This window comes from Thalassophryne amazonica, chromosome 12 (assembly GCF_902500255.1).
Source record: "Thalassophryne amazonica chromosome 12, fThaAma1.1, whole genome shotgun sequence".
NCBI lineage: Eukaryota > Metazoa > Chordata > Actinopteri > Batrachoidiformes > Batrachoididae > Thalassophryne > Thalassophryne amazonica.
Genome location: NC_047114.1, coordinates 7,418,918 through 7,432,449, shown reverse-complemented (window position 1 = coordinate 7,432,449; position 13,532 = coordinate 7,418,918). Strand labels below are relative to the sequence as shown.

The 13,532-nt window shown below is 41.0% G+C and overlaps 1 protein-coding gene across 1 annotated transcript in view; it reads left to right on the top strand.

Annotated features, from left to right (window-relative positions):
• Nucleotides 1-13,532, top strand: part of LOC117521373 (receptor-type tyrosine-protein phosphatase N2-like) — a 742,548-nt gene that overhangs the window by 131,435 nt on the left and 597,581 nt on the right. The window contains exon 5 of the mRNA XM_034182665.1: nucleotides 10,671-10,815. Within this exon, the coding sequence (XP_034038556.1) occupies nucleotides 10,671-10,815 (145 nt within the window). The remainder of the gene's footprint in view (nucleotides 1-10,670; nucleotides 10,816-13,532) is intronic.

Here is a 13,532-nt window from a genome sequence, read left to right as displayed (position 1 = left end):
GACAGAGTAATTACTAAAATATGAATTTGACTATTCTAGTGATTGTGAATGCTTTGAAATTATGCACAATAGGGGTGGGGCTTCTTCTACCTTTGCAAATGTCTTTTTGGCTGAACTTTGACTTCATGGACATGTTTAATGATGACTTCATTTAATGCTAAACTATAAACAGAAACAGCTTTTTCAAATAATAAAACAGTTGCTCTTTAAAGAGCCTTTGTTTTATTTAGAAGCATAGCAGCAGGTGTGAGTTTTTCAGAGACGACAGGTGAGCTGGACTCTCAGGACATTTAACCAGATGAAGGTGTCCTCTGCAACTTGGACCTGTTCAGTTTTTGGAGACACTTTTCTCACATTTTGAAGAGCAGAGATGTTCTCTTCTTCTGTCTGGCCTTCAGGTTTTGGTGTTCAGCTCCATCACTGGAAGTTTTTGAAGTGCATTTGTATTTAGGTTCTCTGCATAGCAAATGTTGAAATGTTCCTGATGTGGTACAACTGAAGAAATATATTTCTTAAAATATAAAGAAACACGAATAGGGCTAGGTACTGAACTTCACTTCTTTTGTGGCACCGGCCAAATGCTTCGGTAGTACTGAGTATCGAAACATGCCTCGTCTTTCTGTGCCAAGTTTTGGTCCGCAAAGGCTAATCATGTGCAAGAAGAGCGGTCCGCAGCTGTCCTTCTCTCAGCATTCAAGTCCACCTGTGGACGTTACAGCGCACAAGCAGCCCGATTCAAAATCTCCACCACCAGACTCAACTGCAACTTAATACGTGCATTGTTTTGAAGCTTGAAGCAATGAAGCACTGTGTTGATCTGCTGCTTCAGTTCTTTGCTTCGCTGCCTTTCAGAAGCGGCAAATCCGCTTCTTAGCCCCTCTCAGACCCATTAAAATATGTCAATTGTGAGTCACTGTTGTGGATTAAAGTCACTAACTGGGACTCTTGTCTTGTTTCGAGAAAGAAACGTTCTGTTCAAACAGCTCCAAACACTGCGCGGCTCTCTGCCAAGTGAGTCACGTTAGAAAGATAGAATCCGGTCAGAATTAATAACTTCAAAGCGAATCCTGTTTAAATCAAATGACACCTCTTTCCAAACGTTGTAATACAAACAGTAAACTGCAATCAATCAAAAGTTTTTTTTTTTCCTCCCAAAACGAGACGTTCTGCACTGACGTGCAGCAGCCCGATGACCTCAGCTCAGATGCTATGGAGAGACATTCATGCCAAAATGTCTGACAGGAAATGCTTTTGACAAAAACTACAGCGTGTTTTCAGCGTGTGTTCTTTTGTGCTGGAAATTATTTGTTGCTTATTTTTTCTGTAAAGGAAAACTGCTTGGAGTGGAAAATTACCAAAGCTGAAAAATAAAACTCAATATTTGTACTATGTGTAATGTAATTTTCTTTTTGTTAGAATTGATCTTGTAAAATTGGTGTATAAAAAAGTACTGGAACTGGTATCGAAGTGAAGTTATCGAAATTGGTACTGGTATTGAAAATTTTTGATTGATACCCTGCCCTAAACATGAAACAGTTTGCAGTATGTAGTATGCAGAGACTTATTTACTATAACCTAGTTTTATTTTTGAAACTTTGTTTTATCATTGCTCTCGCAGAAAAGTAGCCCATTTTGGCTGGTTTTGATAATTAAATAAATATTTACATATCAGTGACGTGTGGTGAGGCACTGACTTCATCACAATCAGATTTAAATACATATGAACCCCACAGAGTAGGTGTGGGGTTCTCAGTATTTGAACGGCAAATGTGAAAATTCAGAGATTATGAATAAAAAATAATCTAAAACTGGTGAAGTTAAAAAGAAAATAACTTTATAGTACAAATCACTGGATAAATATAACCATTTAATTTCTTTTTTCATTTTACATTTTTTTTTCTTTGCGCCTCACCTGCCTCCCCTGAACACACATCACTGATAAAATATATACGAGGTCTGTTAGAAAAGTATCCAACCTTATTATTTTTTTCAAAAACCATATGGATTTGAATCACGTGTGATTACATCAGACATGCTTGAACCCTCGTGGGCATGCAAGAGTTTTTTCACGCCTGTCAGTTACGTCATTCGCCTGTGGGCAGTCTTTGAGTGAGGAGTGGCCCACCTTCTCGTCGTTTTTTCATTGTTTAGGAATGGCTCAGAGACTGCTGCTTTGTTTGATAAAAATTTTTTCAAAAACTGTAAGGCACAACTGAGTGGACACCATTCGATACATTCAGCTGGTTTTCGGTAAAAATTTTAACGGCTGATGAGAGATTTTGGTCTGGTAGTGTCGCCGTAAGGACGGCCCACGGCGCCTGACGGCGATCTGCGCTTCAAGGCGGCAGCGTCTCGCCGTTTCAAGTTGAAAACTTCCACATTTCAGGCTCTGTTGACCCAGTAAGTCATCAGAGAACAGAGAACTTTCAGAAGAAGTCGGCATGAGGAGTTTATTCGGACATTCCATTGTTAACGGACATTTTGTAATGAAAGAATGTGCGGGCAGAGTCGCATGTCGGGCCGGACCCGACCGCGGGGGGTCGCGACAGGAAAAACACCTCCGTTGGAAACCTTAACGGGCAAGTTGGAACATGCCCAAGCTGTTAAACAATTTCTCAGTTACTCACTTGTTGAAAGCCATCAAAAGCCGCCTGAATTTTACAAATGGTTTTCAACATGGAGGTGTTTTTCCTGTCGCGGTGCACACAGATTCGCCGAGGCGTCACGGAAACGACTCGGTGAATTTGCGCGCACGTCTTTAATTACAAAATGTCCTTAAACAGTGGAATGTCAGCATAAAGTCCTCATGCCGGCCTGTTCTGAATCTTCTCTGTTCTCTCACGACGTCCTGGGTGAATTAAGCCTTAAATTAGGATGTTTTCAGGTCAAAACAGGCCGACAACGGCGCCTGGAAGCGCTGCGCGACGTCCCGCTCCATGGGAAGTCCTTACAGCGACAGAAACACCCCATAATCTCTCATCAGCCGTTAAACTTTTCACCGAAAACCAGCTAAATTTCTCGAATAGTGTCCACTCGGATATTCCTCACAGGTCCAGAAAAAAATTTTGATAAAACAACGCGCGCTGTCTCGAGCAGCGTGTGAAACAAAGGAATTCAGCCGAGAGGGCTGAACCACATCTCACTCAAGGCCTGCCCACAGGGAAATTACATCACCGACACGCGTGAAAAAACTCACGCATGCGCACGAGGGTTCAAGCATGATTGGTGTAATCGCACGTCATTCAAATCCATATAGTTAAAAAAAAAAATAATAAAAGGGTCGGTTTATTATCTAATAGACCTCGTGTGTGTATATATATATATACATTCAACAAAAATATAAATGCAACACTTTTGGTTTTGCTCCCATTTTGTATGAGATGAACTCAAAGATCTAAAACTTTTTCCACATACACAATATCACCATTTCCCTCAAATATTGTTCACAAACCAGTCTAAGTCTGTGATAGTGAGCACTTCTCCTTTGCTGAGATAATCCATCCCACCTCACAGGTGTGCCATATCAAGATGCTGATTAGACACCATGATTAGTGCACAGGTGTGCCTTAAACTGCCCACAATAAAAGGCCACTCTGAAAGGTGCAGTTTTATCACACAGCACAATGCCACAGATGTCGCAAGATTTGAGGGAGCGTGCAATTGGCATGCTGACAGCAGGAATGTCAACCAGAGCTGTTGCTTGTGTATTGAATGTTCATTTCTCTACCATAAGCCGTCTTCAAAGGCGTTTAAGAGAATTTGGCAGTACATCCAACCAGCCTCACAACCGCAGACCACGTGTAACCACACCAGCCCAGGACCTCCACATCCAGCATGTTCACCTCCAAGATCGTCTGAGACCAGCCACTTGGACAGCTGCTGAAACAATCGGTTTGCATAACCAAAGAATTTCTGCACAAACTGTCAGAAACCGTCTCAGGGAAGCTCATCTGCATGCTCGTTGTCCTCATCGGGGTCTCGACCTGACTCCAGTTCGTGGTCATAACCGACTTGAGTGGGCAAATGCTCACATTCGCTGGCGTTGGCACATTGGAGAGGTGTTCTCGTCACGGATGAATCCCGGTTCACACTGTCCAGGGCAGATGGCAGACAGTGTGTGTGGCGTCGTGTGGGTGAGCGGTTTTCTGATGTCAATGTTGTGGATCGAGTGGCCCATGGTGGCGGTGGGGTTATGGTATGGGCAGGCGTCTGTTATGGACGAAGAACACAGGTGCATTTTATTGATGGCATTTTGAATGCACAGAGACACCGTGACGAGATCCTGAGGCCCATTGTTGTGCCATACATCCAAGAACATCACCTCATGTTGCAGCAGGATAATGCATGGCCCCATGTTGCAAGGATCTGTACACAATTCTTGGAAGCTGAAAATGTCCCAGTTCTTGCATGGCCAGCATACTCACCGGACATGTCACCCATTGAGCATGTTTGGGATGCTCTGGACCGGCGTATACGACAGCGTGTACCAGTTCCTGCCAATATCCAGCAACTTCGCACAGCCATTGAAGAGGAGTGGACCAACATTCCACAGGCCACAATTGACAACCTGATCAACTCTATGCGAAGGAGATGTGTTGCACTGCATGAGGCAAATGGTGGTCACACCAGATACTGACTGGTATCCCCCCAATAAAACAAAACTGCACCTTTCAGAGTGGCCTTTTATTGTGGGCAGTCTAAGGCACACCTGTGCACTAATCATGGTGTCTAATCAGCATCTTGGTATGGCACACCTGTGAGTTGGGATGGATTATCTCAGCAAAGGAGAAGTGCTCACTATCACAGATTTAGACTGGTTTGTGAACAATATTTGAGGGAAATGGTGATATTGTGTATGTGGAAAAAGTTTTAGATCTTTGACTTCATCGCATACAAAATGGGAGCAAAACCAAAAGTGTTGCATTTATATTTTTGTTGAGTGTGTGTGTGTATGTGTGTGTGTATATATATATATATATATATATATATATATATATATATATATATATATATATATATACCGATGGATTTGCCATTACGAATAAATTAAAAAATAATAAAGAATGAAAATGATAATTTTTCAATTCTTATCATCCACCACTGATGGAGGACTCGTCTTCTTCTCTGACATTTATCAGCAGCCGGTGTCCTTATTGGTGCATTGCTGCCACCTGCTGTATCAGTCTGTTATATCAGCACTAAATCCTCTCGAGTCCAATTACAGATTTTTTTTTTTTTCATGCAGTCAACTGGAACTTAGCCTGCGATAAACCGGTCAATCGTGATCAATCAATCAATCAATCAATCAATCAATTTTTTTATATAGCGCCAAATCACAACAAACAGTTGCCCCAAGGCGCTTTATATTGTAAGGCAAGGCCATACAATAATTATGTAAAACCCCAACGGTCAAAACGACCCCCTGTGAGCAAGCACTTGGCTACAGTGGGAAGGAAAAACTCCCTTTTAACAGGAAGAAACCTCCAGCAGAACCAGGCTCAGGGAGGGGCAGTCTTCTGCTGGGACTGGTTGGGGCTGAGGGAGAGAACCAGGAAAAAGACATGCTGTGGAGGGGAGCAGAGATCGATCACTAATGATTAAATGCAGAGTGGTGCATACAGAGCAAAAAGAGAAAGAAACAGTGCATCATGGGAACCCCCCAGCAGTCTACGTCTATAGCAGCATAACTAAGGGATGGTTCAGGGTCACCTGATCCAGCCCTAACTATAAGCTTTAGCAAAAAGGAAAGTTTTAAGCCTAATCTTAAAAGTAGAGAGGGTGTCTGTCTCCCTGATCTGAATTGGGAGCTGGTTCCACAGGAGAGGAGCCTGAAAGCTGAAGGCTCTGCCTCCCATTCTACTCTTACAAACCCTAGGAACTACAAGTAAGCCTGCAGTCTGAGAGCGAAGCGCTCTATTGGGGTGATATGGTACTACGAGGTCCCTAAGATAAGATGGGACCTGATTATTCAAAACCTTATAAGTAAGAAGAAGAATTTTAAATTCTATTCTAGAATTAACAGGAAGCCAATGAAGAGAGGCCAATATGGGTGAGATATGCTCTCTCCTTCTAGTCCCCGTCAGTACTCTAGCTGCAGCATTTTGAATTAACTGAAGGCTTTTTAGGGAACTTTTAGGACAACCTGATAATAATGAATTACAATAGTCCAGCCTAGAGGAAATAAATGCATGAATTAGTTTTTCAGCATCACTCTGAGACAAGACCTTTCTGATTTTAGAGATATTGCGTAAATGCAAAAAAGCAGTCCTACATATTTGTTTAATATGCGCTTTGAATGACATATCCTGAACAAAAATGACTCCAAGATTTCTCACAGTATTACTAGAGGTCAGGGTAATGCCATCCAGAGTAAGGATCTGGTTAGACACCATGTTTCTAAGATTTGTGGGGCCAAGTACAATAACTTCAGTTTTATCTGAGTTTAAAAGCAGGAAATTAGAGGTCATCCATGTCTTTATGTCTGTAAGACAATCCTGCAGTTTAGCTAATTGGTGTGTGTCCTCTGGCTTCATGGATAGATAAAGCTGGGTATCATCTGCGTAACAATGAAAATTTAAGCAATACCGTCTAATAATACTGCCTAAGGGAAGCATGTATAAAGTGAATAAAATTGGTCCTAGCACAGAACCTTGTGGAACTCCATAATTAACTTTAGTCTGTGAAGAAGATTCCCCATTTACATGAACAAATTGTAATCTATTAGACAAATATGATTCAAACCACCGCAGCGCAGTGCCTTTAATACCTATGGCATGCTCTAATCTCTGTAATAAAATTTTATGGTCAACAGTATCAAAAGCAGCACTGAGGCCTAACAGAACAAGCACAGATGAGTCCACTGTCGGAGGCCATAAGAAGATCATTTGTAACCTTAACTAATGCTGTTTCTGTACTATGATGAATTCTAAAACCTGACTGAAACACTTCAAATAGACCATTCCTCTGCAGATGATCAGTTAGCTGTTTTACAACTACCCTTTCAAGAATTTTTGAGAGAAAAGGAAGGTTGGAGATTGGCCTATAATTAGCTAAGATAGCTGGGTCAAGTGATGGCTTTTTAAGTAATGATTTAATTACTGCCACCTTAAAAGCCTGTGGTACATAGCCAACTAACAAAGATAGATTGATCATATTTAAGATCGAAGCATTAAATAATGGTAGGGCTTCCTTGAGCAGCCTGGTAGGAATGGGGTCTAATAAACATGTTGATGGTTTGGATGAAGTAACTAATGAAAATAACTCAGACAGAACAATCGGAGAGAAAGAGTCTAACCAAATACCGGCATCACTGAAAGCAGCCAAAGATAACAATATGTCTTTGGGATGGTTATGAGTAATTTTTTCTCTAATAGTTAAAATTTTGTTAGCAAAGAAAGTCATGAAGTCATTACTAGTTAAAGTTAATGGAATACTCAGCTCAATAGAGCTGTGACTCTGTCAGCCTGGCTACAGTGCTGAAAAGAAACCTGGGGTTGTTCTTATTTTCTTCAATTAGTGATGAGTAGAAAGATGTCCTAGCTTTACGGAGGGCTTTTTTATAGAGCAACAGACTCTTTTTCCAGGCTAAGTGAAGATCTTCTAAATTAGTGAGACGCCATTTCCTCTCCAACTTACGGGTTATCTGCTTTAAGCTACGAGTTTGTGAGTTATACCACGGAGTCAGACACTTCTGATTTAAAGCTCTCTTTTTCAGAGGAGCTACAGCATCCAAAGTTGTCTTCAATGAGGATGTAAAACTATTGACGAGATACTCTATCTCCCTTACAGAGTTTAGGTAGCTACTCTGCACTGTGTTGGTATATGGCATTAGAGAACATAAAGAAGGAATCATATCCTTAAACCTAGTTACAGCGCTTTCTGAAAGACTTCTAGTGTAATGAAACTTATTCCCCACTGCTGGGTAGTCCATCAGAGTAAATGTAAATGTTATTAAGAAATGATCAGACAGAAGGGAGTTTTCAGGGAATACTGTTAAGTCTTCTATTTCCATACCATAAGTCAGAACAAGATCTAAGATATGATTAAAGTGGTGGGTGGACTCATTTACTTTTTGAGCAAAGCCAATAGAGTCTAATAATAGATTAAATGCAGTGTTGAGGCTGTCATTCTCAGCATCTGTGTGGATGTTAAAATCGCCCACTATAATTATCTTATCTGAGCTAAGCACTAAGTCAGACAAAAGGTCTGAAAATTCACAGAGAAACTCACAGTAACGACCAGGTGGACGATAGATAATAACAAATAAAACTGATTTTTGGGACTTCCAATTTGGATGGACAAGACTAAGAGACAAGCTTTCAAATGAATTAAAGCTCTGTCTGGGTTTTTGATTAATTAATAAGCTGGAATGGAAGATTGCTGCTAATCCTCCGCCCCGGCCCGTGCTACGAGCATTCTGACAGTTAGTGTGACTCGGGGGTGTTGACTCATTTAAACTAACATATTCATCCTGCTGTAACCAGGTTTCTGTTAGACAGAATAAATCAATATGTTGATCAATTATTATATCATTTACCAACAGGGACTTAGAAGAGAGAGACCTAATGTTTAATAGACCACATTTAACTGTTTTAGTCTGTGGTGCAGTTGAAGGTGCTATATTATTTTTTCTTTTTTAATTTTTATGCTTAAATAGATTTTTGCTGGTTATTGGTGGTCTGGGAGCAGGCACCGTCTCTACGGGGATGGGGTAATGAGGGGATGGCAGGGGGAGAGAAGCTGCAGAGAGGTGTGTAAGACTACAACTCTGCTTCCTGGTCCCAACCCTGGATAGTCACGGTTTGGAGGATTTAAGAAAATTGGCCAGATTTCTAGAAATGAGAGCTGCTCCATCCAAAGTGGGATGGATGCCGTCTCTCCTAACAAGACCAGGTTTTCCCCAGAAGCTTTGCCAATTATCTATGAAGCCCACCTCATTTTTTGGACACCACTCAGACAGCCAGCAATTCAAGGAGAACATGTGGCTAAACATGTCACTCCCGGTCCGATTGGGGAGGGGCCCAGAGAAAACTACAGAGTCCGACATTGTTTTTGCAAAGTTACACACCGATTTAATGTTAATTTTAGTGACCTCCGATTGGCGTAACCGGGTGTCATTACTGCCGACGTGTATTACAATCTTACCAAATTTACGCTTAGCCTTAGCCAGCAGTTTCAAATTTCCTTCAATGTCGCCTGCTCTGGCCCCCGGAAGACAATTGACTATGGTTGCTGGTGTCGCTAACTTCACATTTCTCAAAACAGAGTCGCCAATAACCAGAGTTTGATCCTCGGCGGGTGTGTCGTCGAGTGGGGAATAATGGTTAGAGATGTGAACGGGTTGGCGGTGTACACGGGGCTTCTGTTTAGGGCTACGCTTCCTCCTCACAGTCACCCAGTCGGCCTGCTTTCCCGGCTGCTCGGGATCTGCCCGGGGGGAACTAACGGCGGCTAAGCTACCTTGGTCCGCACCAACTACAGGGTCCTGGCTAGCTGTAGAATTGCATGCCCAACTGGTTGGGCATGCAAGGGTTACAGGCTGTTAATTATTTACAAGTCTAAACAAAACAGTGTAAACAAAGAAGTCCCAGAATTAAGCACAAAAAGGAAATATATGGAGTGCAATTTGGCTCAAGGCAGCATGTGTCGCTTGCATGCTACTGCTAATGTTAGCATACACAGAAACGCAAGCAATATACTATTGACCTTTTAAAATTTTATACCCACCTCAAACAAATTTCCAGATGCTCTGCTGACGTGATTGGAGCTCTTTCTGGATCCTGGAGATCTGAGGCCGGGCTCCCCCCAGCAGCTGGTCAAACGGCTCCCTGCTCAGCCGAAAAAAGAACTGGAAGCGGTCGTCATGAAACTGGGGCTCCTTCACAAGTCAAAATTCCCTGAGCTATTCTGTCAACCTGCGCCAACTGCAGGAGAAAGCTTTAGTGCTTCTTCTCAGCAGAACAAGTGCTAAAACCTTTTTCCTGCAACAAATCCTTGATGGTGACTATCAGAGTTGTTGTCCAGGCCTCAAAAACCCATGACATAGAAACATAGTGACATAGAAATCTCTGCTCCCTCTTGCAGCATCCAATGCATCCGACGCGAGGGGAGGCATCAAAATATGCAAATAATACGTGCAGTATGAAAGGCCCATGATGAACCTGTCATAGCTACATGAGAGGGGGCCATCATGCAGCACCTCCATGTTGGTATAATAGCCCAAAAACGTCAGATTTGTCAGTGGTCACTCTCACCTATACACTGTCTACTGGTTGCTAGCGCAGGCTAACACGTTTGGGAACCCTTGTTCTTGTGAAATGCAAGATCGTATTGTACATATTGCTGATCACAAGAGAATTTAAGGGATTTTGAATCCCTGACGGCAAAGAAGAGAAAACGTGAAGGCAAACAAAATTGCCACGGTGACAACAATGTAATTTGCAGCCTCACGACTAGATGACACTAAATCCTACACACTGTAGCTTTAAGGCATTTCTGTTATATTTGAACTCTGTTATTGTTTTAAATCTGAAAAAAGGCACAATGAAGTTAATATTTCCACCTGGCTTTAGTGTGACTTGTTAAACAGGGGTTTTAAAGCTGTGTTTTTTTCTAACCGATGTAAAATTGTAAATGACAGATTTTTTTTTTTTATCTCTCTTTTCATGCAGGCCTGCAGCTGAAGCTCTGGATCCACAGGACCACAAGGTGAAGCCGGTGGAAGTGGAGCTGAACAAGAACCTTCAGCTGTACCTCGAACGACTCGGCCTCCTCCCCAAAACCGTTGCTGCCTCCGGCCTGGACGTCGCTGGAAAGGTGATTAAAATCCTCAGGACTCCTCTGACCTGTTCAGGATCTCTGTTGGTGTTTGTTACACTCTGAGTTGAGGATTTTTGTATCACCAGTTGAGTAAAATGTATCACCAGTTTTACCTTTAAAAACATTTCCTTTTTGGTGTTTTCCTTTAATCAGTTAAAAAAAAAAAAAAAAAAAAATCAGGTTTTTATAATTTTTTTTATTCTAGGTTGATCCATTGGGAACCGTCTTTGTGTTGCCATGTGCCAGACAGCACATCTATGAAGAAATAATTTTCTATTTCTTTAATTTGAAAATGAGGTTTGTAATATACTGCATTTTCCAGAGTATAAGTCACACCTGTTAAAAAAAATACCTCTTGAAGGGTTTCCTGTATGGATGAATATGTTAGTTTAAATGAGTCAACACCCCCGAGTCACACTAACTGCCAGAATGCTCGTAGCACGGGCCGAGGCGGAGGATTAGCAGCAATCTTCCACTCCAGCTTATTAATTAATCAAAAACCCAGACAGAGCTTTAATTCATTTGAAAGCTTGACTCTTAGTCTTGTCCATCCAAATTGGAAGTCCCAAAAACCAGTTTTATTTGTTGTTATCTATCGTCCTCCTGGTCGTTACTGTGAGTTTCTCTGTGAATTTTCAGACCTTTTGTCTGACTTAGTGCTTAGCTCAGATAAGATAATTATAGTGGGCGATTTTAACATCCACACAGATGCTGAGAATGACAGCCTCAACATTGCATTTAATCTATTATTAGACTCAATTGGCTTTGCTCAAAATGTAAATGAGTCCACCCACCACTTTAATCATATCTTAGATCTTGTTCTGACTTATGGTATGGAAATTGAAGACTTAACAGTATTCCCTGAAAACTCCCTTCTGTCTGATCATTTCTTAATAACATTTACATTTACTCTGATGGACTACCCAGCAGTGGGGAATAAGTTTCATTACACTAGAAGTCTTTCAGAAAGCGCTGTAACTAGGTTTAAGGATATGATTCCTTCTTTATGTTCTCTAATGCCATATACCAACACAGTGCAGAGTAGCTACCTAAACTCTGTAAGTGAGATAGAGTATCTCGTCAGTAGTTTTACATCCTCATTGAAGACAACTTTGGATGCTGTAGCTCCTCTGAAAAAGAGAGCTTTAAATCAGAAGTGCCTGACTCTGTGGTATAACTCACAAACTCGCAGCTTAAAGCAGATAACCCGTAAGTTGGAGAGGAAATGGTGTCTCACTAATTTAGAAGCTCTTCACTTAGCCTGGAAAAAGAGTCTGTTGCTCTATAAAAAAAAGGCCTCCGTAAAGCTAGGACATCTTACTACTCATCACTAATTGAAGAAAATAAGAACAACCCCAGGTTTCTTTTCAGCACTGTAGCCAGGCTGACAGAGTCAGAGCTCTATTGAGCCGAGTATTCCTTTAACTTTAACTAGTAATGACTTCATGACTTTCTTTGCTAATAAAATTTTAACTATTAGAGAAAAAAATTACTCATAACCATCCCAAAGACATATCGTTATCTTTGGCTGCTTTCAGTGATGCCGGTATTTGGTTAGACTCTTTCTCTCCGATTGTTCTGTCTGAGTTATTTTCAATAGTTACTTCATCCAAACCATCAACATGTCTATTAGACCCCATTCCTACCAGGCTGCTCAAGGAGGCCCTACCATTATTTAATGCTTCGATCTTAAATATGATCAATCTATCTTTATTAGTTGGCTATGTACCACGCTATGTACCACAGGCTTTTAAGGTGGCAGTAATTAAACCATTACTTAAAAAGCCATCACTTGACCCAGCTATCTTAGCTAATTATAGGCCAATCTCCAACCTTCCTTTTCTCTCAAAAATTCTTGAATGGGTAGTTGTAAAACAGCTAACTGATCATCTGCAGAGGAATGGTCTATTTGAAGAGTTTCAGTCAGGTTTTAGAATTCATCATAGTACAGAAACAGCATTAGTGAAGGTTACAAATGATCTTCTTATGGCCTCAGACAGTGGACTCATCTCTGTGCTTGTTCTGTTAGACCTCAGTGCTGCTTTTGATACTGTTGACCATACAATTTTATTACAGAGATTAGAGCATGCTATAGGTATTAAAGGCACTGCGCTGCAGTGGTTTGAATCATATTTATATAATAGATTACAATTTGTTCATGTAAATGGGGAATCTTCTTCACAGACTAAGGTTAATTATGGAGTTCCACAAGGTTCTGTGCTAGGACCAATTTTATTCACTTTATACATGCTTCCCTTAGGCAGTATTATTAGACGGCATTGCTTAAATTTTCATTGTTATGCAGATTATACCCAGCTTTATCTATCCATGAAGCCAGAGGACACACACCAATTAGTTAAACTGCAGGATTGTCTTAGTAATACTGTGAGAAATCTTGGAGTCATTTTTGATCAGGATATGTCATTCAATGCGCATATTAAACAAATATGTAGGACTGCTTTTTTGCATTTACGCAATATCTCTAAAATTAGAAAGGTCTTGTCTCAGAGTGATGCTGAAAAACTAATTCATGCATTTATTTCCTCTAGGCTGGACTATTGTAATTCATTATTATCAGGTTGTCCTAAAAGTTCCCTGAAAAGCCTTCAGTTAATTCAAAACGCTGCAGCTAGAGTACTAACGGGGACTAGAAGGAGAGAGCATATCTCACCCATATTGGCTCTTCATTGGCTTCCTGTTAATTCTAGAATAGA